Genomic DNA, 26925 nt, shown 5'->3' on the forward strand with positions numbered 1-26925 from the left:
CCTTTAAGAGTCGGGATAACTGTCTCTGGTTTTCCTCCCGACGTGCTCGGGGAACCACAGCAAGATGTTGCTGTTAGCAGCTCCACTGTGTGTCTGTACCCACCCTGTGTCCGTACCCCGGTCCAGAGCTGTTTTGAGATGGAACACCCAAAAACCACCCCCCGATCCAACAGCACCAGCCTTCACCTCCCGCCAGCATCTGAAGGCTCCCTGCCTCACCGTCACAGGAAATTCAATTTTTTTTATTTCTAAAAGCATGTATTTGGCTTAAATTTTACACTTGGTCCCGTTTCTCTGCATCTTTTTTCTAGCCCCACAAGGGCCAGAATCATCCTTTTCAGTTTGTTTCATTCATCTGATTTGCAGGGAGCCCCTGGCACTGGGAGCTGGGGGTTCCTGGCCCCCCAGACCCACTCCCAGCCCCCTGCGGGGTGGATGGAGCCCAGTCCTGCCCCACTCACCCCCCTGGCCCGGGGCTTTTCCACGGCAGCAGCTCGCCCAGCCCCGTGCGATAGCTGCAATCCCAAAGATGCATCAGAGCCTGCTGCTGCTTGGGGGTTTTGCTGGGTTTGCTTTTACGGGCAGCTGCCCCATCTCCCTGCCTGGGACAGGAAAAGAGCATAAAATAAAACGAGGCCCCCCCGCGCTGGGGGGTGGCCTGGGGACAAGCTGGCATCACAGCAGCCTGCCAGCGCCTTGTCCTCGGACACAGACCAGCAGTGGGGACGCGTGTCCTCTCTCTGGGTTTGGGGTCTGAGCCTCTTCCCAAGCCCAGAGCCACCCAGCGCACACAGCAGCGGGAGCACGGGGGCGGGCTGAGGCCGGAGAGCTCATCACAGCAGTGAGCACCACATGTGGGTACCGCAGAGCCCTGGGCATCACCCTGAGCCAGGCTCGATGGGTGCTGCAGCCGTAATCCTGCATCCCCCTCTGTGCCACCTCACTGAGGAGGAGCTGGGAGCGTCTCCGTCCCTGCTCCCGCAGCCTGGGGCTGCGCTGGGGTCAGAGCTGCCCTCCATGCCCCGTTCTCCTGGTCATCGCCCCTGGGGGACGTTTACCCCCAGAGCCAGGTCCTGGACAGCCTCTGGGCAAAGATAACCCACGTGCCACCTCCTGCCTCCACCACGGGCAGTGCCGCTCCTCCAGCCCCCGTTGCAGACGCTCACCCCAGTCCTACGCCAACAGCTCCAGATGACGCCGAGATGCTCAGAAAAACTGCCCTGCTCCTACGCAGCTGCCACCGCAGGGGGACGAGTTCAGTTCACAGCCGCAGCAGTGCCCCGATGGCATCCCCAGTGCTGGCCGATCTCATCTGGTGCCATCCATCCTGTTTTCTTTCCCCCTTCCTCATGCTCCCCGGGGCTGGATCAGCCCTGGAGAAGCCAAATGAGCTACAAAAGACAGGAGGGAAGGGAAGCAGCAGCGCTGCTCCCCGCCAGGCCTGTTACTAAGCTAATATCTGGCAGCTGAAGTCATCTGGGGCTGCTGGAAATCTCTGGTCCTTCTCCAGTGCTGGTCTCCAGACTCCCAGTACCCCCAGTGCTCAGGATAAGCCACCAGCAATGTTATCAGGGCATTGCACAGGGGAGCAGACACTGCATCTTACCGGTCCACAAGCCCTGTAAAGCCAGTGTGTACTGGTTGAACTGGTCCAGGACGAAACATCACCTCCCTGATGCTCCTGAAGCACCTGCAGGCAGCCGTGCCCTGAGCAAGCCCCTTGCCGGGACTGATGCTGGATGGAGGAAGGGAATCAGAGGACGAGGGGAGACAGAAGGACAATAGGGGTGACAGGACAGGGAAGGACGGACGCATCAATGCCCATGGGTGCCGACGGCCCCAATGCCCCATCTCTTTAGCTGTCTGCAACCCCAAACCTCAGACACCCCAAAGTCCACCCCAAGAAAGGAAACAGCGGCAGAGAAGAGACTTGGTGAGAAGAGATTTGGTAAGAAGAGACTTTTAATCGGACTCTGTTACAGCTGTTACAGGGTTTCTCTCGACTGCCGAGGAGTCCGGCCGGCACGGCACGCATGGTAAATACACCGGCTATGGGGATACATGGGACAAGCTACTACGAGATCTGTGCTTTTACCTTTACAGGAGGGTTTCGCCAGCGTTGTGCTTGGCAGGGGAAGCAGCCGCATCCTGCGTGCTGCCATGGCTCTGCCGTGTCCTCCCCGGCCACCGAGGCCACCCGGCCCTGCTCCCCACCCCTGCCAGTGAGACCCAGGCTCAGGGAAGGATGGGGGACAGGAGGAAGGCAGTGGGAGGTGCTGGGGTTTAATGTGACCTGCCAGGGTCTGGGTGGGGGGCAGGAGGTGAAGCAGGGGCTGTTTTGGAGGGATTGAGGGGAAGGGGCCAAGGGACACCCGGGGACGGTGCAAATCAGCAGAGTACCGCCGGCTCCGGCCATCCCCTTCGCTTTGCACCAGGGTCAAGGGCAGATCCAGGGCCCCCCCCCCCAGCACCGGCAGCAGAGCCCGATGGGGACAGAGCACCCCAGCTCCAGCCCTACGGGGACCACACGCACCCTCGGACCCACAGCACTGCCGTCACGGCGTGGGCACCCTCCTGCTAAGCTCCTTTCTGCCCTCAGCACCAGCCATCCCCTCTCCGGACCCACTTAACCCCTCCCCAGGTCTGTCCCCAGAGGGGGAACAGGGTTTTCACCCCTCCTGATCTACCCAGCACCTCCTTGTCCCCCAGCCAGGGACACCGTCCTGCTCCACGCAACAGACCCGGGCTGGGAACCGAGCGGCGAGCTGATGTGGGGGGACAAGAATATCGGCAGCAGTTCCCCCCTCCTTCTCCCACCGCCTGGAGGAAAACTGAAAAGTGCCTGTGCTCACAACTAGCAGCTATTCCCTGTGCCTCTGTGCAGAAAAAGAGGAAAAAAAGTGATTTCCAGGGCTAAAACCCGCTGGGGGTCGGCCCGATCCGCAGCCCGGGACTCCGAGAAGGTGCGTGGAGGGAGAGCCTGCCCCGGCGAGCGGGAGAAACCCCCAACGCAGGCTCCAAAAGTGACCGAGTACAGCGAGAAGTGAATCCTAAACCAAACACATCCGCGCACACATACACACGCACACCTCCACGCACGGCATCTACGGACGAACACGCGCACGCTCACACGGCGACGACACGGATCACTTAAAATTGAACACACACACCCCCCAACACCCTGTGTCTAACACCGAGCAAATGCCACGAAGAAGTACAGTATTTCCACGGATAAAAAGAAAGGTGTCGTCCCTCCTCCTCCTCTTCCTCTCTGCTGGATCCCCAGGGCAGCTGGACCCCCTGGGGCTGGGCGGGGGACGGCCACCCACCACGCACGAGAAATAAAAAGGTAAAAATATGTCCCGATATACAATGAAAATTGATCTGTACAGCACTGGGAATGAAAATATGTCACGGGCCACTTTGGAATACGTTTTGTCATTTAACAGCATTTACAGTGACATTTACAGAATAAATATACAATAGAAATAGAGAATCTCTAGGTTATTATTCCATCTCCTCTCTCTGTATATATTTTATATATATAATATAGCTTTTTTGTTACCTTCTTATTGACTTTGCCTCTTATTGACGCTGCAAGAAGAGGGGAGGAAAGCGAACGCCTCCCTGGCTGGTTTGGGAATGGCGATGGGAGAGACGGAGGGCCGGACCTTTCCCCCCAGGGCTGGAGGAGCATCACGCCGTGGGAGGAGATGGGACTAAGGACTTCAGCTACGGGAGGTGTCCTGCTCCGTTAACTCCATGGGAGCTATGGTGGGAATCCGGCCCCCGGGCTCAGGGGCATCGGGAAGGTGACGTTGGGCAACGATTTTTCTCATCCTCTGTTTTGCTGGTTGGGTGGAGGAAACTGGGGACAGAGGGAGAAATAAGAGATGGGAGGGGACATCTTGCCTAGTGACGGGGAAGTGCCACGGGTTTTGTGCTTCTCCCATTTGGAGATGATGCGGTGGGGATATTTCTATGTCCCTCTGCATGGGCAGGGGAAGGAGAAAGACAGCGGAGGGGATGGTGAGGGGGGGACAAGAGCGTGGCTGATCCTGACCACACAGGGCCGGTGCTTCTCAGAGCCATCAAACACCAAGTGCTTTGTTACAGTCCATGCCTCCATTTCCCCCCTGGAAAAGTGGCTAGCGAAGGGCCTGGGCTAATTGTCCAGGAAGAGTCTCCAGGTCACCAGCCAAGCCCATGGAGAGGGGCTATAAATAAAGGATCACAACCCACAAGAGAAACGTCATTGTGGGGGACCTCCTGGCCCCAGGGAGGCTAAGAGAAGTCAAGGATGTAGCGAATGGACCGGGTATTTTCTGCCTTCGCCTCCCAGCCAAAAGGAGAATCAAGGTGGAAGAAAACCCATTGATAGGAAAGCAAAGAAGAGAAGGGCTCGTGGGCAAGCACCCACAAACTTGGCCTTCAGACTGGCTTGAAATACCATCATGCATGATCTAAGCCCAGCAGAACCAAGGATGAGGAGCTCCCTTGGCTTCTGGAGGCCGTAGCAACGTGCTGGGAGGGAAAGAGGCTGCAAGCAGGCTGCTGCACCCTTGTCCCCATGGGGAAAGGAGGAAGATGCCACGTAATACTGATACCCTTGACAGAAATGCTCAGCTACATGTAAGATTCAGGGAAACAACCTTCAGTCCCAGGGAGAGACACTCTGAGCTGGGAGATCCCAACCTTTCCTAGATAGCATGGGGAGAAACAACATAAGGTCACATTAATCTGGTCCACAGATAACATGGTTGGGCACAATAGAGGCCCCTGGGCTCTAACAAAGGGCTCACCAGCCTGGATCAAGGGCTAGCAGGGACACTGGGACCTGGCACTGCTGCTGCTCAGCAGACCCCAGCTGTCCCCAAGAGCTGGTTACCCTCATCCAAAGGCTGGTGAGCCCGTGGAGATGCAATGGGAAGCCTTGCAGAGCCCCTCGCTCGAAGCTATGAGAAATGAGGACCTATGTCCAGAGAGAGTCACTGCCCAGCTCACCTCAGCTGGTGGGTGCAAGGGAGGTAAGTCAGGGGGTGGTTTCCTGAGAGCTAAACCAGAACGATGGTAGGACTGGATGCCCCACAGCTTCTCTGCTTGTCCCTCTGGGACATCTAAAGAGAGTGGCAAGAGGAGACGATCACCATGCCAGGGATTTTGGTTCAGTAGAGCATCCCACATGTCAGGAGTAATTCCCGGAGAGCGCTCCTGACCCTCATCACGGTAACCCTATCCAGACCCCACACACGCTCACACATCCAAATCACCCTCACTTCAGAGGTCCTTCTGCCACTCAGCACGACAAGTGCCTAACCACGGAGCATGCTGACCACTTCATCCCATGGACGTGACATCTCCGTGTCTCAGAACCACCTACAGATGCTGTCCCCATGCTGGTGGTAACAAAACAGATACCAAGGATCCACCATCCACTGTCTCACACATTGCAACGTCTCAGCCAGCCCCACGCTGCTCCCTGCCAACCCTGGTCAAAATCTGGGAGTTATTTGGGTGTGTCCACAGCTATAAAAACCTACAGGAGATACAACAACAACAATGGTGACAACAGCAGCACCTTTTTGTGCTATGAACATCGATGGTTAATTGTGCTCGTTGGAATAAGGCCATGACTCCTCCCGGCTAAAGGACAACAGACAGGGAGGGAAGAGCGCTGGGTTACAGGAGGAAGCGTGGTTGGCTTTCCACCTGACGCCAGGTCCTTTTTCCAACCATCAGCTGCTTAGAAAAGAGAGATTCTTTGCTTCAGATTTGAGCTGCGTGAGAGCAACTCTCGGAAAGATACTGCAGCGTCTCTTGTTCCTCCTCCCTTCCCCGAAGGCAAGCCCGGGGGATCCTGCCTTTCAGCCGAAGGTTGTCGGAGGAGTCCTGCCCCTCCCGCAATCCCTTCTTCCCGATGTCATCTTAGAAATGGCTGCTTTTGGTTACGATTTTAAGAGGGGTTTCTTCTTCATCTTCCTTATTAATTAATTTTCCTGTTGCCTGGACAGCCAGGATCCACTCCCCAGTGACCTCCTCTCCCGGTGGGGGTGGTCGGCAGGCAGCCATCACAGTTCGGATTCAGGGGTGCTGGCCAGTAGGTACCCACTCCCGTATCGTCCGTTGGGGGCACTGCTCATTTCCATGGGGGAGTTGCTCCCGGGACCCAGGTAGGAACGGTGCGTGGGCATGGGGGACGGGGTCTCGCTGGGCACTTTGCTCAGGATGAAGCGGGTCTCATCATTGTCTTCCAAATTGGAGATGTCCTTCATCATCCGGCCCTTCTTGTAGGTGACAGAGAGGGCGTTGGAGCCATCTGACACAAGGTGGAACTGCCGAAGGATGAAGACCAGAGGCAGAGGGAGGGATGCCAGGATGATCAGAGAGATGAGGATAGCCATGGCCCAGGTTGGGTAGAAAAGGAACTTTTCTGCAGCCTGGAAGAGACAGATATTAGTGTCAAGGGGCTGTTACAGCAAAGGCGAAGCACACCAGGTACAACGTCTAAGTGCTAGGCAATTCCAGCTGCCTCCTGCCAGACTTCGTCCTCAGGGGCTGAGCAGGGTGGTCTGCAGCTCTCAGCTGCCCCCAGCTCAGCCTGGCCCTGGGGTGGAGGTGGCTGCGGGGAAGGGAGCTGAGCTCACCTCCTCTCTGATCCATGCACTGTAGCCCGGGGGGCTGACTCCCAGCTGGATGATGCTGGCGGTCATGAGCACAGCCATGCAGATGGGAGAGACGTACTTCCAGGTGTAGTAGTAGAACTGATAGGGCCGGAAACCTAGCATTTCCGTCAGCTCCTGCATGAACCTGCCGAGAAGAGATAAAACCATGCTGTTCCCCACCTTCAAGTGAGAAACTCCCTCCCAGGAACCCCCGTTGTAAATTATGCTCAAGGTAGAGCCTGAAGAAGAACCCAGCTGATCCAGGCAAGCATCTCAGTGTCCCTCAAGCCTGTAGGACTGGTTGGGAACCTCCTAAGGAAAAGGTCATTTGAGCATTAACCAGAGCGTCCTTTGCCCTGGCCAACTTATCAGCAACAAGACCAGGCACTGGGGGGAACAAGGTCTCCTTCCAGAAGGACCTGGAAACCTCATACAAAAGGGTAATCCCAAGTGACAGAGCACCACAACCAACAGTAGATACCCACTAGAAGGACCAGCTCCTGGGGCTGGGTTACACCTAGGACAGGGCAAGAGGATCAAGGTGAACCGAGTTCCTGCCTCTATAAGGTAGCTGCCCCTGGGGCATTTGCTCCATCGGAGCTGGCCTCCTAGGGAAAAAGTCATAGGAAAAAGAGCTGGAAGGAACTCCTGGAAAGCCAGGAGTTACAGCGCAGTTATTCTTTTTGTTGTACAAATGCCTTACTTCTTGGTGCCGTAAATCCAGGCCACAGCGATGTTCTCCAGGATGACCACGACTGTGAGCGGCAGCGTGGCTGAATAATCGTCAAACATGGTGACAAAGTAATTTCCAGAGCGCTGCACAAAGATCAGTCCCACCACAAAGGCGAAGATGCAGCAACCAACTGCGGGGAGCAAACGGGCATGGTCAGCAGAGCATCCCAAGGGGAAGCAAAGCCCCCACCACAAGGTCCATTCCCTGCATTCGCAGGGCCCAGTACATGTCCACACTCTTCTGGAGTGACTGCCCAGGGCAATGGGGACCCTCCACCCCTTCCCCAGGAGGTTGCAGGAGAAAAGACCTCACCTGTGAACACTTCCTTCCGCACCTTGAAGGTGTCAATGATGGGCGTAGTGATGCCTGACATGGTCCCAATCATGCTCCCCAACCCCAGGTTTATCAGCATCAGGAAGAACATGACAGACCAAAACGGTGAGGCTGGGAAGTGGGTCATGGCTTCTGTGAAGGCAATGAAGGCCAGGCCAGTTCCTTGCACCGACTGTTCAGGGGGAGAGAGGACCAAAAGATGAGAAGAAACATGTCAGGGACACAGCCTGCCAGCCCCTGCATGCCTCGGGTCTCTCTCACTGAACCACTCTTCAAGGAAAGAAAAATCCAGTCTGGTACCCCAGCCTGGAAGCGGTGACGACCCTGCTAGACTTGCCATGGGCAGACCTTTCCCCCACCCCAGGAAGGACCACTGTGTGCTGGGGAAGACCACAGGGACAGGGAATCCCCATCCCTGGAGGGTCTCTAAAAATAGTTTTTCCAGATCCATGTGCCAGGAGCGACACAAGTAGAGCAGCTCCTACCAGGGAGAGGCAATGGGGTAGGTGACCTCCTGGTCCTACTAGGAGTGCCACCAGGTACCTTGTCGAGTTCGTCCTCCAACAGGCAGGCATCCAAGCCCAGTTCTTTGAAGTGCCCCTCTTTCACTGTCATGATCACCCTGTACATCTCATTGTAGTCTTTGGCGGTGAGGTGAGAGAAGTTCACGTGGGGTGGGATGAGGTCATGGCTCAGCACATTGGTGTTCAGGTAGCCCAAGATCTTCTCAGCGTTCCTAAGGGAGAGCAGAGCCTGGTCATGCAGAGTTGTCCCCTTCCTCCCAGGGTGGAGGACAGGGCCTGACCATGCAAGCCCTTTGCCCCCAGCAGGATGAACCTCCCTGCGTCGCGTTACCCAGGTCTCAGTCACAGGACCTCTTTGCAATTTCCCAAGGTGTAAGTAAACATTTTATTAGGCCACATGACAGAGGATGCAGATGGGGGCCCACCAGGGAATGGGCTCTCTGCGCTTCCTTCTCAGGTTTACCTCCTGCTCTGGGACTCCACACTGCACAGCCTGGATTTTTATGGATGCAGCTCACTGTCTAAAGATAACACTAGGTGCACAAATCCGCCTTCCTCCAGCTGCTTCTAGGGTACAGCACAGCAGCTCCCTTAACCTTGCAGACAAGTGGACCCTACAATGAGTGAAAACTGGGGGAAACCCAGGTGATGTGACTAGACATGTTGGATTTACCCTCAATTTGCAGACTAAGAGCCCGTCTTAGGGCTGGATTTTAGGTTGGAGGAGCTGAATACCCAACTCACTCAACTACAGTGAGACATCTCAGGAGATCCAGGTCTTGACCATCAGGAACCTGGGTCCACCAAAACACAGTATCACCCAGCTCCAGAGCACTTACTCTATTGCCTCTAGACCCACCACAACCAGCAGGAGCAAAGACCTGCCCACCCCAAACAGAGAAAAACCAAATCTTACTCCACCACACATTTCTCATTCATGATGTTGGCCTTGAAGCCCAGCACAGCAAACACAACCAGAGTGGCCAGGACAGACGTGAAGAAGTTGATGAAGGAGACGAGCGTGGCATCAAAGTGGCAGTTGTTGTCCTGCTTGTTGTAGCTGGAGAAGGCGATGACTCCTCCAAAGCCCAAGCCCAAGGCGAAGAAAACCTGCGTAGCTGCCTCCCGCCACACCTGGGGGTCTAGCATCTTGTCCAGCTTGGAGGGGAGACAGAAGTTAGGTGATTTGGTGGCCCCACAACTCATGCCAGTGGAGCCAGAGCTAAATTAAAAGGCTGCTGTGCCTACAGCCTGGGCTGGTTTTGGAGCAGCCACAGGCATGCTTTGATCTGCCACAATCAGGTCTTGCATTACCCAGCACTCATAGGTCCTTTTTCTCTTTCCCACAGAGGGGAATACTGAGGCATGGAGAGGGGCAGGTGAAGATTTGACCTGACCATGTCTCTGGGTGCTCCATCTGCCCCAGAGCCCAAGCTGGGTGCCCAATCTCCCAGTGCAAAGCCCTACAGCTTCCCAGTGGACCATCCAGCTGCCCTGGGGATCTGGCATCCCCGGCCCCCCACCCAAGGGGGCCACACGCCACCCAGCGATGGTTCTCCATCCTCCCCCGGCCATCTCCTGCCTCCGGAGCGCCTGGAGCACTTGAAATCAAACATCTCGGCTGGTGGGTTTGTTTAACCTCCTGTTCCCTCAACTACATCCCACCTCTCCTGCGAGCCAGAGCCGCAGGCTGGAGGCCTCTGAGCATCATTCATCAAGAGATCATAATTAATATCTTTTAAAAGCCTCGCCAGCTGAGCTGATTCATCTACATCTCTGCTTAATTAATTAAGTAGCTGGTTAATTAATGGATGCATACCACCAGCCAGCACCTTCCCACGAAGTTTTTAAATACATCACCTCGGGCACCCCCATGTCCCCACCCTGGCGCCTGGGCACCTAAAGGTGACGGGAGCGGTGCTAAGGCTCAAAGCAGCTCCAGGGTGGTGAGTCTGCGAGGCTCTTGGCTGTCCGGGCCGTACCCCATATTTAGGGTGCTGCTGGCACAATGTGGTGATATTTCAGGATCTCCGAGGTAGTTTGGGGTTGGTACTCTGGTTTTTGGAGTGGGGAACATAAGGGAAAATAGGGTGTGACCAGCTGGGAGGAGAACCTGCTTGGAGTCTGCTGGGCTTGGAGACTCTTACCTTGGGTGTGAACATGTGCATGATCCCATCCACCGCCCCGCGCAGCAGAAGTCCCCGCACCAAGAAGCAAACCAGCACCACGTAGGGGAAGAGCGAGCTGAAGTACATCACCTAGGGCAAGAGGGATGCAACACGGACACAATCTCATCTACTGCCCGCTGAGCTCAGCCACCTCCCCACCCAACCCAAGGACAGCTCAACAGGGGTGAGAAGGGAGGGTTACCCTCCCCAGAATGAGGTCTGGTCCTCAGGCGGTGCAGGATGCTACCAGTGCTGGAGCTCAGGTGGATTTGCAAAGTGCTTGGACAGACTTAAGAGAGAAAATCTGTTGGGGCTGCTGAATGCGAGGATGCTGGTGTTGGCTCAGAAAATCCCTGAAACACAAACCGCTGGTGCCTGGGGGAGCCCGAGGGATGGACAGCTCTGCACCCCCACCCCATCCCCTTCCCCAGCATCTGCCAAGGGCTGCAGGCAGCCCCAGCTGGCTCCTGGCACAGGGCATGCTTCCAGTGCCCCGCTCAGATGGGCCTTCATCCTGGGCAGAGGAGACCTGCTGCCGTGGCCCTGCTCCTGCAGCTCACTCCCTGCTCTTGGGGCCACAGGGCAGGGGTCTCATCACCCTCTGCTACCTGCTAACGCACCAGATGTTTTGCAGAGCGCATCTGGAGACAGGGACGTCCAGGTGTCCCAGGATACCATACCCTTCTGCATCTGACCCCACTGCTTACACAGCCTTGCTCGAAGTGTCAGCAGCCTCTGCAAGCTAATGGCATCCCTCTCCCAAAGCTTTCCATTCCTCCCTGCCCTGCTTCTCCTGCGCAGAGTCTCAGTGCTCCCCCCGTGAAGGGGAGCTCAAGTCTCATTTCTGTATCCTATGAGCACCCATCGAGACGCTGTGCATCAGGTGATCAGACGGTTGACAGACCCCGAATGGAGGGGTTGGGCAGGTGATTTGGCTAACCTGATGTGGCTGAGCCCTGGGCCATTGCTGCAGGTGTCAGCTGGACTAAACCTCTTCCCTACACCCTCTTGTGATCTTATTCTGGATCCTCCCAGAGATGGCCCCAACTCTGGAGTGGGTGTGAGCATCCCCCAGGGGACACGGCATCCTCCAGCCACCTCAGATCAGGGCAGGAGAGCATGGTCCAGGCAGGAGGTTTCTGCCTCAAGGACAGACCCCAGCCAGGCTCAGGTGGCCACCGATACCCACCTTCCCCGAGGACTGGATGCCTTTGATCATGGCCAAGCCAACAAGGCTCCAGGCCACCAGCAGACACAGGGTCATCTTCCAGTTGAGCCCTCCACTCTCCGAGATGGAGTTGGAGATGTCCAGAGCCTCCCGGTACCAGAAGTAGGTGGTGGCCGAGCTCCTCTCGCATTCGGTCTCCACGGCTGCAACCGAGCAGAGGCAGGAAAGCGTGAGGGGGCTGAGGGAGAGACACCCACCGCCTCTTAGGGGATGAACGTCAATTAATGTCAAAGACCTGCCAGAGCCAGCCAGGGAAGGCAGGCACTCCTGGAAACTAAGGGATAGGAATTAATGGGGCTCATTTTTAGCAGAAAAAAGAAGAGACAGGACATAAAGCCATTGTCAGGTGAAAATAAGATGTTAAATACAGAGAGAGACATTTGCATTTGCTATAAAACCTCCCAGAGTGTCCCAAGGAGATGCTCAGATGCTATTAAGCACCATTAGCTCCATCAATGTCTCAGCTGGGCACTGATGGAGCAGCCAGGTGAGCCCTGCCTGGCTCTCGCTGCCTCCCTCCATGGTCCTGGGTCAGATCCTGGCCCCGAGCACCAAGGCAGCCTGGAGACCCAAGCTCTGGATCCCCAAACTGGCATCAAATCCCATCAGTGGAGACAGACCCCAAGGGGAGAGCAGGGGAGAGACTCGTCCAACCCAAGGGAAACATCTCCACATGATCAAGGCAGCTGGACCGGAGAGGACCCAGTGCCCCAGCAGACACCTCAACCTTCGGCATCCCCAACCTGCGATAGCTACAGATGTTGGGGGTCCCCAGTGCCCCACAGCCCCCCTTCCCTGGGAACTGTTCCCTCCCGGCCGAGCCCCCCCTGTGCCAGCAGCCGTCCCTTACTGGCCACGGAGCCATTTTTCACAATGGGGCACTCGCTCCAGGGAAGAGGGTACTGGAAGGACTTAAAGAAGTAAAAGATGCTCCAGCCGATGATGACGTTGTAATAGAGACCGACAAAAAAACAGACCTGGGGGGAGGAAGGAGGAGATGGTATTAAATCACAGGGCAGTGACACTGTCCCCGACACACCTCCAGCTGGGCAGGGACCTGGGGGGAGCAGGGGTCAGGGGATGGGCTCATTCCCACCCAGCCCTAAACCCCCAGGTGGAGCTGGAAAAACTCCCCTTGACTTCTGAAACCTCCGCACGGGGCACTTCAAGGTTTGCTTCCAGGCCACCCCCCCCACTTCACAGCTTGCAAAGCTGTCCCACAGACCCCGAGGGGGGGGTCTGAGGGGACCCCTGGGTGCACTCACGAGGCAGCTGGCATAGCCGATGCCCCCCAGGCGAGGACAGATGTAATTCCAGACGCCGATGCTTCCCCGGCGGATCCGCTGCCCCACTGCCAGCTCCAGGAAGAAGAGGGGGAGCCCAATGATGATGAGCAGGACCAGGTATGGGACCAGGTAGGCACCTGGCAGAGGAGAGAAAGCTCACCATGGACCCCTCTCTGCCTGCTGTCGCGCAGCCAAGGACGGACGGACAGGGATGGACAGGCAGGGCAGAGCTGGGACAGGCTCTGCCTGGTCCACTGGTTCATTTGCAATGGATCTGGGAATGCAGGTCAGGGCTTGGGCAGCAGAGAAGACAGTCACGGAGAGGAGCAAACACACATGCGTGGAAGGGAAGGGTGCAACATCCCCTGCCAGTGTGGGTACCCATGGGATAGACCCCAACACACCTAAAGACACACTGCGTCCGTACAGGCACGTCACCCTGCATGCAAGGAGACACCTCTGTAAGCCAACCCGTGGGGACACGCACACGTTCGCAGCTCGGACACACAGGCAGGCAGGAGCCCTCCTGTTCACCCAGGTCCTGCCTGCACACGCGTGTCCGAGCACAGCCGAGCCCCCTGCGCTGACACGCACCCCCACGGACACCCCGCATCCCCGGCAGCAGCAGTCACCGCACCGCGTGCTGCCTGGCACGGAGCAAGGTCCTGAGGTAGGGGTAGAAACGGCTCAAATTAGAAACTCGGTTAATCTCTGCCTAATTGAGGAGGCCGAAGAGAAATTAGCAGTTCCTGAAGCATAACCAAATGACCGTAAAGGATGCGATGACTCACGCTGCAGCGCCCGGCTGATGAATTACTCCAACCTCCTGCCAAGGGCTGAGGAACGGGCTCGGGAGCATGTGGCTCGCTCCCGCGGGGCGGCAGGCAATCCAAAGGCACACACCGGAGCCCGGTTGCTTTGGGCAAATTCCCGGCTGGATTTACGCCCCGGTGACAGCCACCACCCCCCGGCTCCAGGCAGGACCTGTGGCAGGTGACGCTGCTCCGAGCAGCAGCGCTGCAAAGCGGTTCAGCCCGCAATAGTGTCACGAGCCGCGCGCCCTGGCAGCGGGCTGGGGATTGATGTGTTAGAAACGCGGGTGGGGAGATAAATCAAGATGCAGTGGCCCAGGGTGATTAGGAGGATGAAAGGAGAGGCAGAGAGCAGGGCAGAGCTGGAGCCCGGTGTAATTCGGGAAGGACTATGAGCATCCCATCTCTGCAACACCATCCTGGGCATCCACATCTCAACCTGCGGACGGATGGAGATGAGACAGATGGACGGATTCAGATGCAAATTTGTCCAATATTGGAGATTTTCTTCCTGCGATCTCTGGAAAGATGGGCACCAGCTCATGCCCATGCATCACCATGCTCGGCAGCACCGGCGTGGAAGCGCGACGGGCAGCGCTGCCAGCCCGCGCCGGCTCCCCGGCACACCGAGTCCTGGAAATTTGGCTCCAGCCCATCTTGCTACCAGCACGCAGCCATTCTCCGCCGCAGACACCCGCCTGGGGAGCAGGAGAGAAAGCAGCAGCTGCCACCACATCCCGGGGCTGCTCTGCACACCCAGAAGCGGTCCATCCATCACTCCCCAGCTCCCGCATCCGTCTGTCTGGCACCGGCCTCACATCCTGGTGGGAACTCCAGCCAGGGGCCAAGAGGGTTAAATATGGGGGGAAGAAAAGGCAGAAAATCAGTGTCTGCCCCATGGGAGAGGGGAGATGATGCCACTTGGCCAAAATAAAAAGTGCAGGAAAGCTCAGAAATCTTCTGCTCAAGCCAGTTCCCAGCTCCGTGCCTCAGTTTCCCCATCTGTAAAATAGGACCAATGGTTGGGGCAGCTTGTAAAGCCTTTTTTGAGAGCTGCTGCAGGAAGATGTTATACCACAGCAAGGAGCTCCTAAAACCAGCTGCGTGTCCCAGTCCCTGCCTGGCTCAGTGCCCCTGTGTCCCACTGCAGGATGGGGCCGAGCCGCCGGCTTCAAACCCAGCACGCCCATCTCCTCTGCTGCAGCAGGTCTCAGGGCTGTCGTAGGTTCAATTCCCCGTCCCCACTTCACATCCCATCTGGCCTTTTGTCTAAAAGCACTTGCTTAATGCTCCCCACATACAGACAGCAAATTCAGCCCTGGATTTGCTAGGGAATACACCAGGATGAATCCCAGCCTGCAAACACAAGTGGCTCCTCCTGTTACCCAGCACCTGAGTCAGCCGAGGCTAAAGCCCCACAAACTTACAGGACAGCAGAGACCTCAGCATAAGCTGAGAAATTTTCATTCGTTGCACTAATTACAGTTAGTTATTGACTGCTGTGCCAGCGGAGAAACTGAGGCACAGCTGGGTTAAGTGCTTACAGAGAAGTGTGACTCTGCATCTACAGCCTGTGGGTCTGAGCTGGTTCCCAATCTCACTTAATCAGGAAAACCTGCTTGGAAGTCAGAGGCCAGATGCGGAGAGCTGTGCAATGAAGCCAGCAGGGCCATAACGATCTCTCCCAGCCCTGAATTTACCCCAGGCTCTGCCCCCGACCTCCTTCGGGCCAGGCATACAACCCTCTCTACTGCATCCGATGCACACGCGCACCGGCACGTGCAACGCAGCGAACGCAGGCGTTTGAGCCCCGCAACGCCTGCGGATGCTTCCTGCGACCCAAGACCACGCTGAGGCCCCCCCATCGGCTTCGCAACGCGGCGAACGCACCGTGCAAAGCGCTGCTGCACCGAAACCGAGCCTCGCCTGGACCCAAACTAGGGCACCGGGAGCTAAGTGTGCCAGCGGCTGGGGAGATGCTGGGATGCAGGAGCCGGCCGTGGCGTGCTCCATCCCAGGCGGGAAGGGAAGGCGATGGGGGTGCGAGCAGCCCCGGGGTGGGAAGTGCTGACTGCACAGGTCTTCATTTGGGAGAATGACTCATTGTGAAGATGACACCAGAGATGTTTTAATTATTGAGAGCGCTGCAGGCTTGCCAGCTCCGGGGCTGGGGGCATGCCGAATGATGCAGCGCCGGGAGCAAGGGGAGTGCAAAGAGGAGAGGGGAAAGCTGGGCTGATCCTGGCTTTGTTCAGTGCCGCTCGGCAGGGGCTGCTTCCCATCGCCGCAAAGGTCAGTGCTGCAGAGGAGAGGCCTCGAGGGCTGCGTTTGGAGTCATGATGAGTAACTCGCCCTCTCATCAGTGTCATGAAGGGTGTCAGGTCTCAGCACAGCTGGAAGAGACCAGGCCCTCCGGGAGAGGAAGCCTTCCTCCTGGAAGCCCAAGGAGGGGGCATGGGGTGGGATGGGAGGATGGGCTGGTTGAGACAAGGATTTGGGAAGGGGCTGGAGCCTACACGTGGCTTCAGGACCTAGGAAAGTGGAAGGGCTCTCCTTCCCCTCCCCCCCACAGTTTCCAAATTGCCCCAGAAGGAACTGGGGGCCGCAGCGAGAAATCCTGGCTCCTGGCCTGGGATTTGCCTTGACTTTGGAGCAGGCAGGTGGACACCCTTTAGGAAGAGGCTGTCCTGGAGGTTCCTGCATCTCTGCACTGATGCACGCACAGCAGCGAGCAGCTCCTGGCTGCCCCTTTCCTCCTTCAGAGCCCAAATAACCCCCGTCCTGCCCCGGGATCCACACGCCGATGTGCCACGAGGCAGGATTGGGCCATACACCCTTTCCCAAGGGCTGAGCCCGTCCCTGCCCCATCTCTCACCTCCTCCGTTCTTCTGGCAAAGGTAGGGGAAGCGCCAGACATTGCCCAGCCCCACGGAGTAGCCGATCTGCGCCAGGATGTACTGCAGCTTGCTGTTCCATGCTGGCCGGTTCTCCGCATCCAGCTCCTCCTCTCCATCCTTCTGCTTGTCCCAGGTCTCCCCCGTCATGTTGAGGACACTGCGTTTGTAGTCCACGGGCTCTTCGTGGGCCAGCAAGTCGGCCACCGACTCGGTGACATGCTCGCTGCTGTGCTCCCGCTGCGTTACCTTGCTGTTCTTCGGCATCGGGACGGCTCCGCGCGGCCCCGGGGGGCGGGATGGGGCGAGGGGAGAAGACGAGCGTCCCACAGGGAACGGCACTCGTGTGAGCTACAGCTCAGGCCTCACCTCCTCTTCATCAGCAGAACCTGGGTGGGGAAGGGGCCAACAGAGGATGAGTGAGTTTTGCCTTACCCCAAGGGTGTCCCAGTGCCGGTGGGAGCGGCAGCACCAAGGGGGAGAAGGGTCTCCGTCACCCCATGCCTGGGGGACCTCCCTCTGGGCTGGGGGATGCTAAGGGCCCCCTTCTCCACGCATGATGGACCAGGAGCAACCCCCTGGTTCAACATTCATGGAGAAAACCTTCCTGTGACCCACAGGAGGGAATTTCCCTGGGCTGCAGGGGACAGTGACAAGCGATGGAGCTGGTCACATCGCCGTGACACCTCTTTTATCCTCTAACAACCCTGTTCCCAGGCCAGCAGCACTGGAACCACGTCCAGCGCCAGCCAGGGCTCTGCCCTCCCTGCCCCGCTCCCTCCCCTCCTGGCCCCTCAGCAGAGCCCGGGCTCAGCCCCACAACGGCTCAAAAGCGCTGGGGGGACAGTGACAAACGCCCGGGCTATCTCTCCATCCCTGGACATTATCAGGAGTGACTTAAAAGCCTGGGAGCCTGCAGCTAAATCTTCCCAGGCGGCTTTACAACAGATAACGGCTGCAAAACAGCGGCAGCCGAGGCAAAGCCATCAATCATCCCGTCCCCTCCACCTTCCCAGCCTTCATCGTGGGCCAGCCTTGGCCGGGGAGAGCCATACCAGTCTCACGGCATCCGTGTGGTTAACACCAGTTACACCAGTTTGCCCCCGCTGCCTCATTCCCAACGCCAATGGCACCAGATCCCACGGGTGCAGGGCCGGGATGGGTGCAGGCAGGGTAATTTTGGACCTGTGGAAGGGAGCGTGGGTTCACCGCCGGCACGGTGATGAGTGGGGATGCATGGCGGGTCGCGTTTGCAAACAGGCGGCTGCGTGTTCGCACCAGGGACTCCTCCAGCTGCGAGAGCAATCCTGCACGGAGGCTTTTCGGGGGTGCCCACAACCCGGCTCAGCCCTGCAGCGCTCCCCCCACCTCGAAAAGCTCGGGGCCATCAGGGAAATCCACTCTGCTGGGCTGGGGCTCCCCAGCCCGGGAAAGCACCGTGTCCCTCCTTGCCATACTGGGAGAACTGGGGTTGAACTGGCAGCTCCCGTCCCAGCTGGGACCGTGGAGTTTTACCAGCTGGGGAGAAGACACAGAAAACCCACAAGAAACCCCACATCTTGGAAAAATGACTCTCCCAAAGGACCACGCTTGCTTCTTTTCTCCATCCCTGCTTCCCAGGGGACACCAGCCTGGTCACCAACCCCTGGAAGAGCGATGGTGCCATGCCCGAGGATCTGTCCCACCCCAGGCTGGCACAGCGTCATCTCTCCCTCACGCTGGAGGCTTTCTCCTTCAGTTCGAAGCTCGTACAAGAGCCAGGTGGCAGCTTACAGGTGACGTTGCACAAATAGCCCACCAGCACAGCCCCTGGGGCAGCCAACCCTCGGTGCGGGTGGCCGGCCTCTACCAGAACAGATGATACAGGATGGGCGATGCGGGATGGACCTCCCGCTGTCCCCCCTAGGCGAGCAGAAGGAAAACTCTCTCATGTTATTCCAGAGCCATCCCCAGCTCTTCTTTCCTTTGGACAAACATCCATCTTTTTGACCCGGTTCAGCCCCAAGCAAAGCCCACAATCCCAAACCTTTCCAGAGCGGCGGGTTCAGCCCAGGCACCAAAGCCCGTCCCCAGCCATCGCGCCAAGGTCCCGACCTGGGAGGGAAGCAAAGCATCGGCAGCAGGAAACCTCACCCTCCCTCCCCTCACCTCGGTGGTTTTTCACCCCTGAAGAAAGTTCCCCGTTTGCCAGGCCCTGTTCCTATTAAAAAAAGCTATTTTCGGCTGTCGGCTGCATCCGTTGCCAGGCAACACTGTCGGCTCCACATCTTTCCTGGATCCGGCTCCTCCGGAGAAGCCGTTTGAATCATTCTTTCAAGCCTGGCCCAGCAATGTTTAATTTCCTAACGAGGGTTCATTCACGTAAACCGCTCATGGCTCGATCGTGGCAATTACTGGCACGTGGCTGCCCGGGGCTGGAGCAGCCTCAGCCAGGATGGGGACAGGCGGGTAGGGAAGGGCCTCATCCAGCAGCCAGGAAATCACGGGGATTTGCATCGATTTTGGATCGGGCTCTGTATAGATTAGTGCAGACCTGGTTGAATCACCCGCGAGTCGTTTGCTGCTCCCTGTCTGCTCAGCAGCCGCTTCAGCTCCTTCTGAGCAAGGGTGACTCAGACCTTTGGGAGGACTCAGCCTCGGGGGCTAAAGTCTCGCTGTATATTAGCGATAGAGCCTGGAAGACCTAGGGTCTGCTGGCCGAGCCCCCAGAGCTCAGTGCCCCATGGCGAGGGCACCCAAACTGCTCTCCTGGGACAGCTCAACCCCTTGGAGCAACGCCTGGGAGGTGCCCAGCTCCAGGGAAGGTGGTGGTGACCCCATCGCGTTGGCCTGGCTCAGGACAGACCCCACAGCACCTCTCTCTGGATCTCTACCTCTCCCCCTCCTCAGTTTAGGTCCCCCCAGTGTCATCCTTAGGAGCTGAGGGGCAGCAGGACACAGCGGTCCTTGAGGAGCAGGTTTCTTCAAGCACCTGCAAAGCCCCAGAGGCTCTCAGCTCCTTGGAGAATGCTCAAGACAGCGACATTCCCAAAGGATTTGGGCATCAAAAGGGGATCTTTTGATCTTTGGCTGCTCTCCTGGGGTTGGGGCAAGAGCTTTCTAGGCATTGGGGTGAGACAGCACCAGAGGATGAGATGAGGGTGAAGGAGCAGAGGTACAAGTCTTCTTCCCCATGGGAGATGCGCCCAAATTGAACTAGCGCAGGGGAAAACCATGGTAGAGGTCCCAGTCTTGATCCCGGCATGGCTCTGTCACTGTGTCCCCAGGGCTTGCTTGGGGAGGTCCTGCTGTCTCCCAGATGGCTCAGCCCCAGCCCGGTGATGGTGGTGTTGCCTGGAGGAGATCCAGGCCTGAAGGAGAGGGGACCATTCCTGCCAGCAGTGCCATGAGCGTGCCCAACCTTTGCCGTTCACATCCCTGCCGGTAACGTGAGATGAGCCCAGCCAGAACCAGCGCAAAGCCACCGATCCACGTGGCACAGGGACCCGATCCAGGGAACAGTGGGGTCAACAGGGCCCTTCCTATTAATTTCCTCAGGATTGTGCATCAGCCCCAAGGTCTGCGCCCCTCAAATTGGAAAGCACAGTACAAATCCATCTGAGAAAGGTATTTCCACCCATTTCTTTGATTGAAAAGGGAATTTAGTCAAAATTTCATCTGCCAAAAATAATAACTACCCTGCGAGAAAGACGAGGCAGATCAGCTGACAACCAGGAGCTTTCAGGGCTGGAGAGAGATAGAAAACCCTTGTCACTGACAGATGGAGATTCAGCTTGTTTACTTAGCACTCATGACCTTAATTTTCTTAAATGTGCATTTTTTCTTTCTCTTTGGAAGACAGATTAGGGTCTTTCAGAGCCCACGGCTTGTAATAACCTCACTCGCGCTGCCAGACCAGGGGTGCCTTCGCACCAACCACCCTTCCCAGGTAAAACCCGTGTTGATGCCTCCCACGTGGGTGCGTGGAGGGGGACCATGGATTTTCCCACAGCAGGACCAGGGAAAGGACCAGTTTGTGCTGGGGTCGGTGCCGGTGTCTCTAGAGATCACTTGAGAGCAACAACATCCTGCGGGGCGTTACGAGGGGAGACGTTGGGGAAAGCATCACTGGGTTGTCCCTGGGGATAACTTACCGCCTGCATCTCCCACCACTCAGTGTCCCTAGGTATCTCCTTGAAGGGGATTCCCACTTTTGTGGTCCCCAGTGGGTGCCTTCACGTCTAACCCCTTGCAGGACCCTGTGCAAAGCAACCACCATCCCCTGAGCCCTGCACCAGACTCGCTGGCTGAGCCCGGGGCTCCTGCTTGCACCAAGTGACAATTCCCCACCCTGTCCAGGTGACACAGGGGTGGCCTCAACCGCCGTATCCCTTTGCACTGACAGCTCAGGAGCCACCGCTGCAGCGGGTCGAAGGCACGTGGCAATGGTTTGCCATGGTACAAGCTGGATTCACCCCACCCAGGGAAGGGGCAGAGACTCAGAAGTCCTGCGTTGCTACACGCAGGGGGTTTAATCCCTGCCCGGAGGCTCCCATTGATCACAGCTGGAGCCAGAAACACCCACTGGGGAAAAGCTGCTCCGTGGGATGAGCGAAGACCTCCAGGAGCCGAGGGCACCGCGTCCCCCAGCCTAGCCCCGCCAGCAGCATCACGCATGGTTCGGCGCAGGAGGGATGCTCCGAGCCACGTGTCCTGCCTCGGCCTGTCCTTGCTTTCTCAGGAAGGCGGCTGGGGAGCAATAAAGCAGCCTGGAAATGTGTCAGCAAAGCTTTCAGCCAGGCCTGGGTGCACAGAGGCAGGTGGGGAGGAGATGGGGATTTACAGCAGCCTCCGAGGAGAGCAGCCACCAGCAGCAAACATGCTCTGGGTCTGAAGGATGGGCACAGGGGGAGATTTCTCCTCTCCTGTGTCCAAATTCTATACTTACACCCTGTTTGGGTCTGTAAAGGGGAAACTGAGGCAGGAAAAAACACAGGCTGAGGTTGGGTGAATTCAAAATTAACTTTTAAACCGTGGGGACTGTCTGCTGGGCCCTCCCTACCCCACCACCTCTCCTCCTTCAGCTGCGACCCCGTTGCTCTCAGCTTCCAGGCAAATCCCCAGCAGCTCCTAAAGGAGAGGGGAAAGAGCTGCTCCAGGCAAAGCATTCAGCTCCCTGGCCCTGGGAAGGTCCCGCTCACTCCATCAAGGTCACAGAGCAGGGAAGGGAGGGAAGAGCAAAGGGGCAGAGGCACGGAGGGATTTCAGGAGGGGAAGGCCGCTCTCGGCTTCAGGCTGGGAGACCCGAGCATCAGTTTGCAGGTCCCCATCCTCCCCGACATGCACAGGGCTAGGGAAACCTTGCACCCAGGGCCGGGCTGTTTGGTGCAGATGGGGAGACTGAAGCAGGGAGGGGAAGGGACGGATCCAAGGTCACCCAGGAAGCCGGAGAGCCTGGGAAGGAGAGGCAGAGGGAAGGAACAAGCATCCTTCCCGTCGTCCCTCTGTACGCTGCAAAACCAAGCGGCAAAGGGAAGGAGCCCTGGATGCACAACCCAGCTTTGGGACCAAATCATGAGAAAACCGGCTCCAGGCCCTACCTGCTGCTCCCCGCCGTCAGGAGCGCCTCTGCGATGGGAGCGGGATCGCCCTCGCAGAGCGGGTCCTTTGGGAGGTATCCCACCTTCAGGACGTATCCCACCCTTGCAAGCTGCAAGAAATCAAGGGCAGGACCCTCCCAACAGCGCCCAAACTCCGCTTCAAAACCCTGAGAAGAGATTTTTGCCCAACGCAGAAGCATTGCAGCTCTGATCCCCCCAGCCCTGCCCCAAGGACCTTCCTGCAGCCTCTCTCACGCAAACCCTTCCATGAGCCAAGGCCAGTCCAAGATGCCTCCATCTTAAATCTATTCAGTGCTGGGGCTTGCTCCTCCCTGCTCATCCTCTCTTGCTCCATGGGGAAGGTTTTTGCCATCTGGGCTCATCAGGGCTGCTCCCTCTCTCCCCTTCTTTAAACGATCCCCGTTAATTAGCACCAGGCTCTCACCGCCCTGCGGAGATGACACGCCGTGACTCAGTCCCACCAGCCGAGCAGCATCCCGGTGCGCTCCCTCCCTTACACCTGCGTGTGGAGAGGCACAAACTTTGGACAGGGACGGCATGAGCAGATGGGAGAGCATGGGGTGCCGAGCACAAGGGCACCCACAAGAAGCTTTACTGGAAACCCCAGCGTGGGGTTGAGAGCAGCGCAGCGGCACGCACCCGGCATTTCCCCGCCGGAGGTGCTGGAGATGCTCTGCGCCGTGTCCTTCCCGTGCAAACGCTCAGGCCCGCTTTAGCATCATGACACAGGAGCAGTTCACATTCGCTGATGAATCAGAGCTGCCTCCGCTTCTGTCTTACACCTACCTAAGTCGCTTTCGCCAGCAAAAGCGCCCAGATGTTATAAATAACCCCCAGCTCCTATAAAGGCAGGCAGAGGTGGGGCTACCCCAGCCACCGCCACCCGCTCCACCCCAGAGGTGGGTGCATTTCCCACCGCCCCCAGCTCAGGTTTTTTATGCCCCATGGCAGGTTGTGACATTACAGCGGCTCTTTTCTTTACTAGGTGCCAAAAAACCTTGGGAAAGGGCAGTTTTGCTGATGGGTCATGAGACAGACACAACAGCACCGGAGGAGGGGAAGCGTTGGCACTTGGGTTTGTCACGAAGTGTATGAGCCCATTGATTCATCGAATTTGGTCTCCTTTCATCCCTCATTTAGTATCATGAAAACATACATCAGCTGCAATAGCGTGACACCGTATCAAAGCCAACCGTCATATGATTCCTTCAGGGCTCTCTTTGATTCACCAGATGATCTTTTTCCAGTTAGATCTCAGTGATCCCTCTTCACTCACCCACTCCAGCTGAAGGTTAGTGACTGAACCCCAAACCAGTCCGGGTTTATCCTAAGAGGCAGCGAGTGGGCAGCATCCAAATCCCGCTGCAAGCTCTGCTCTTCCCTATTGTAATTCATGAAGCTGCTGCTACGTTTGTAAACAAACCAGTCCAAATGCAACCCCGGGTGGGCTAGGATCAGAGCCTCTCCTCCCAGGGCAATGGTTTCGTCTGGCCGTGCGTAGGTCAGCATCTGATCTAGGGTAAATTTGATCCTCGTGACGCCAGCTTGGCTCTGATATAACTCCAGATTCCCTGCCCTGAGCAAGCCTGAAGTAGCAGTGGAGTCACTCCAGATTTAAACCAAACCCTTTTATTCCTATTGATTTCAGAGGAGCCGTCTTCAATTTATCCCAGAGGACAGCTCAGACCCACATTTTATTTCCCTCCCAAGCAGCTGAGCTGCAGTCAAACCACCATCCACGTTCCTTGACCTAGTCCCGACACCTCTAGAGAGATATTCGCAAGAAACTCTACGCCCTGCCGAGAATAGCTCGGCTGCCGTGGCATTTCAGGTTTTTTCCTACCAAGACCGGAATTAGTTGCATCAGCTCCTGATGGATTCAAACCTCAGGTGCCTCAGACACAAGGCACGATCCGAGAAGCAGAAGGATTTCACCTTCTGGGTCCTTTACAAAGAGCTGGGGCCAGATTTCTCAGTCGGTCTAAGCCCCCTGTCCCCAGAGCGATAGAAATCTGCACCTGGCCGAGATGCCAGCCCGAAACACGCACCTTTGGGCACGTCCAGCGATGCAATAAATGCACAGAGGGGAATAAGGATTCCCCACACCCACTATTGAGAATTGCATGAAACCAGGACCCCAAGCCCCATTTTTTTCTGCCTCAAAACGAGTCACCCACATTCAGGGAGCAGCGTTAAAAAAAAAAAAAGGCGGGGGGGGGGAATAAACCCCCAACACTTCAGGGGCCAGGAAGGAAATATTCAATGCAGCCAGATGCTTTCTCCTATCTCAATGTTATTGTCAAGGTCAACCTGGAAGCTGCGTTTCTACCCATCCCCAGGCAGCAGCTCGGAGAGGATAAGCCCCCCACCAAGCCCAGGCGGGCAGCCAGTGCCACCCCCCCGACGCTACCCCCAGCCTCTCCGGGGTGGCTTAAGCCATTTGCTGTCTCTAAAGGTCCCCCCCAACCCTCGATGCCACCACCCTTAGGGCCACGCCTGATGCCTCCAGACTTAGGTCTCCCCCCTCATCATCCCCCCCAGTTTAGCCCTGAGCACCTTCCCCCCCCCCCAAAAAAAGAAAATAAAAGGCCCCGGCAGCAGCGGTGGGGAGGGGGCAAACAAAGCAGGCAGCACCCGATGGAGGGGGAGACCCCCAGGAGCGGGACCCCGGGGCGGGGGGGCGAGGGGAGCAGCCTTACCTGGGCGCTGCGGCGGCTCCCGGGGAGGGTGCAACGGCCCCGTTCGCGGGAGAAATTGACCAGGTCCCGGGAGAAACTGACCGGGTTCCCCCCGCCCCGCTGCCGGGGGGGGACGAGACCGGGCGGCGGCGGGGCCGAGGGGCAGCTACCGGTGCTGCACGGAACCGGGCAGCCCCCGGGAAAGCGGCATCAGCAGCAGCCGCCGCTGCCTCCGCACCCCGCGGCGGAGAAGCTGCGCGGTACCGGTGGCTGCGCGCCCGGCGGCCGCTTTCCTTCCCCCCCCCGCCCCGCTCCCCGCCAGCGCTCGGCGGATGCGCGCAGGGCTCGGCCCGGCCCCGCTCCCCTTCGCCGGAGGGGAGGTAACTCCGCTCGGCTCCGAAAAAAGAAGAGGGAAAAGCAATAAGAAAAAAAAAAAATTTTAAAAAAAATAATAATAAGGGACACGCAGCCCCTGACGCAGGCTTGAGTCACCAGGGCTGCGCGTCAAAGCTGGGGTGCCGGGCCACCCCCCCCCCCTCCGAGGGGGGCTCTTGCATAAAAAAAAAAAATAGCAGCGAGTCCTGGTAGAAGGGGTGGGTTCAGCTTTGCCCACCCTGGTGCTGTGGGGAAAGGCAAAACCCCCTTTATAACACCCGCCCTGGCCGAAAAGAGCAGCCCCGGAGGTGCCCTCCTGGCCGTGGCTTTGCCCTGGGGAAGGAGAGTGCTTTGGGGGGGATGAGATTTGGTCACCCCTCTCCTCCACGGATAACTTGATATATCAGAGGAGTCGCTTTGTCTCAGACCAGACAGGGACAAAGGGAGGCAGGAGGAGCAGTCAGGAGCCAAACTCTGCTCCCTGTAATTTGGGTGTAAATCTGGAGCCTGCCCTTTGAAGGCAGCGATGCTCAGGGCTGGCCCAAAGCCTGGTGACACTCAGAGACCCCAGACCCAGCGCTGGGCTCAGAGGACACCACATCTCCAGCCACACCAGTTCCCTCTCATGCCAAAGCTGAGCCTAGGAGCAGCATGGGCAGGAGCAAGGCTGAGCTAGAGGTGTAAGCCAGCTTTGGAGGATGAGGTATTTGCATTTATTAACCCACCTTTAATGCCAATGGTGAAATTTTGCAGGCAAAAGGGTGCCGCTCCCCATCAGGACAACAGTGGCAAGGTTGCCGCTCCAACAGGACACAGCAGGATAGAGTGGCACCAGGTATTTTATCAGGCGGAAGGCAGAAATACACACGCACAGACAGCTCTTCAGGGCAGGCAACCCCCAAATCCAGCTACTTAGGCTTAATTTATCACAGACGCTTAGTCTGCTTCGATGCAATAACTGTGGTGTGGGTAGCAGAGAGCCCAGGCACACCTGTAGAGATCAGCCCTCCCCTTTTATTCAGTGCTGCCGAGTCCTGCCCTCAGAAAACACCTAATTGGGTTAATCAGGAAAGCCAGAGGGCTGTTAGGTTCGTTTACTGGTGGGGAAAAGGAGTTTCCAAAGGAGTTCTTTGCTGCTTCAGCACCTGATAGAAATTATTAAGGTCTCTGGGTCCTGAAAACCCAAATTCAGCCCATCCAAACCCCAGCAGTGCAGCCTGAACACATTTCTCCAACCAGTGTGTTACTGGTGCTGGGGATACTGGTACCTGTATCCAGCTCCTGCACCTGTGAGAAACCCTGACAGGAGGAAAAACACGTTTGGGACAAACCCAGAGGATTCAGACCTCCAGCCCCAAACCACGCTCCTTCCAGCTCCTGCATCTCGACGTTTATGCACATTTCTGGCCTTTGGACCTGTTTCCCTTTCCAGTCTATTAGGCACAAAATGATCAATTCTCCCAGGTACTTGGGAGCTCAGCCAGCACCTGCACCGAGATCCAGCGCCCGAGTGCGAGAGCGACGGTCGTAACTCTCCCTGCTGTCCCCCCGGGAGAAATGAGGCCACACTCCATTAAATCTGTGCCTTTACCCGTCCCGGCAGGGGTAAGGCAGCTCGACACGGCACTCGAA

At 57.4% G+C, this 26925-nt stretch overlaps 1 protein-coding gene across 2 annotated transcripts; it reads right to left on the reverse strand.

Moving 5' to 3' along the window:
- Positions 1–1950: 1950 nt before the first annotated feature.
- On the reverse strand, positions 1951–25206 carry SLC6A17 (solute carrier family 6 member 17). 2 transcript variants are annotated; one of them, XM_072844816.1, is made up of 12 exons: positions 24940–25206; positions 16622–17029; positions 12914–13071; positions 12499–12625; positions 11610–11791; positions 10400–10510; positions 9169–9410; positions 8272–8464; positions 7708–7900; positions 7366–7525; positions 6645–6807; positions 1951–6437 (listed from the first exon to the last, which is right to left on the reverse strand). In XM_072844816.1, exons 2-12 carry the CDS (start codon positions 16905–16907, stop codon positions 6069–6071), a joined length of 2184 nt encoding a protein of 727 aa, XP_072700917.1. In that variant the 5' UTR covers positions 16908–17029; positions 24940–25206; the 3' UTR covers positions 1951–6068. The 2 variants fall into 2 exon arrangements, with proteins under 2 accessions (XP_072700917.1, XP_072700918.1); XM_072844817.1 differs by lacking the exon at positions 24940–25206 and adding an exon at positions 17696–17783.
- Between the last annotated feature and the right edge of the window lie 1719 nt (positions 25207–26925).

Source organism: Ciconia boyciana, chromosome 23 (genome assembly GCF_034638445.1).
Source record: "Ciconia boyciana chromosome 23, ASM3463844v1, whole genome shotgun sequence".
In the NCBI taxonomy this organism is placed as follows: Eukaryota; Metazoa; Chordata; class Aves; order Ciconiiformes; family Ciconiidae; genus Ciconia; species Ciconia boyciana.

Coding starts and splice junctions, on each gene's coding strand:
- SLC6A17 (XM_072844816.1), bottom strand. CDS start 16,907: ATGCCGAAGAACAGCAAGGTAACGCAGCGGGAGCACAGCAGCGAGCAT. Junction 13,072..16,621: donor TTGCCAGAAGAACGGAGGAG/GTGAGAGATGGG, acceptor CTCCTCTGCCAG/GTGCCTACCTGGTCCCATAC. Junction 7,901..8,271: donor TGGAGGACGAACTCGACAAG/GTACCTGGTGGC, acceptor CCCCCTGAACAG/TCGGTGCAAGGAACTGGCCT.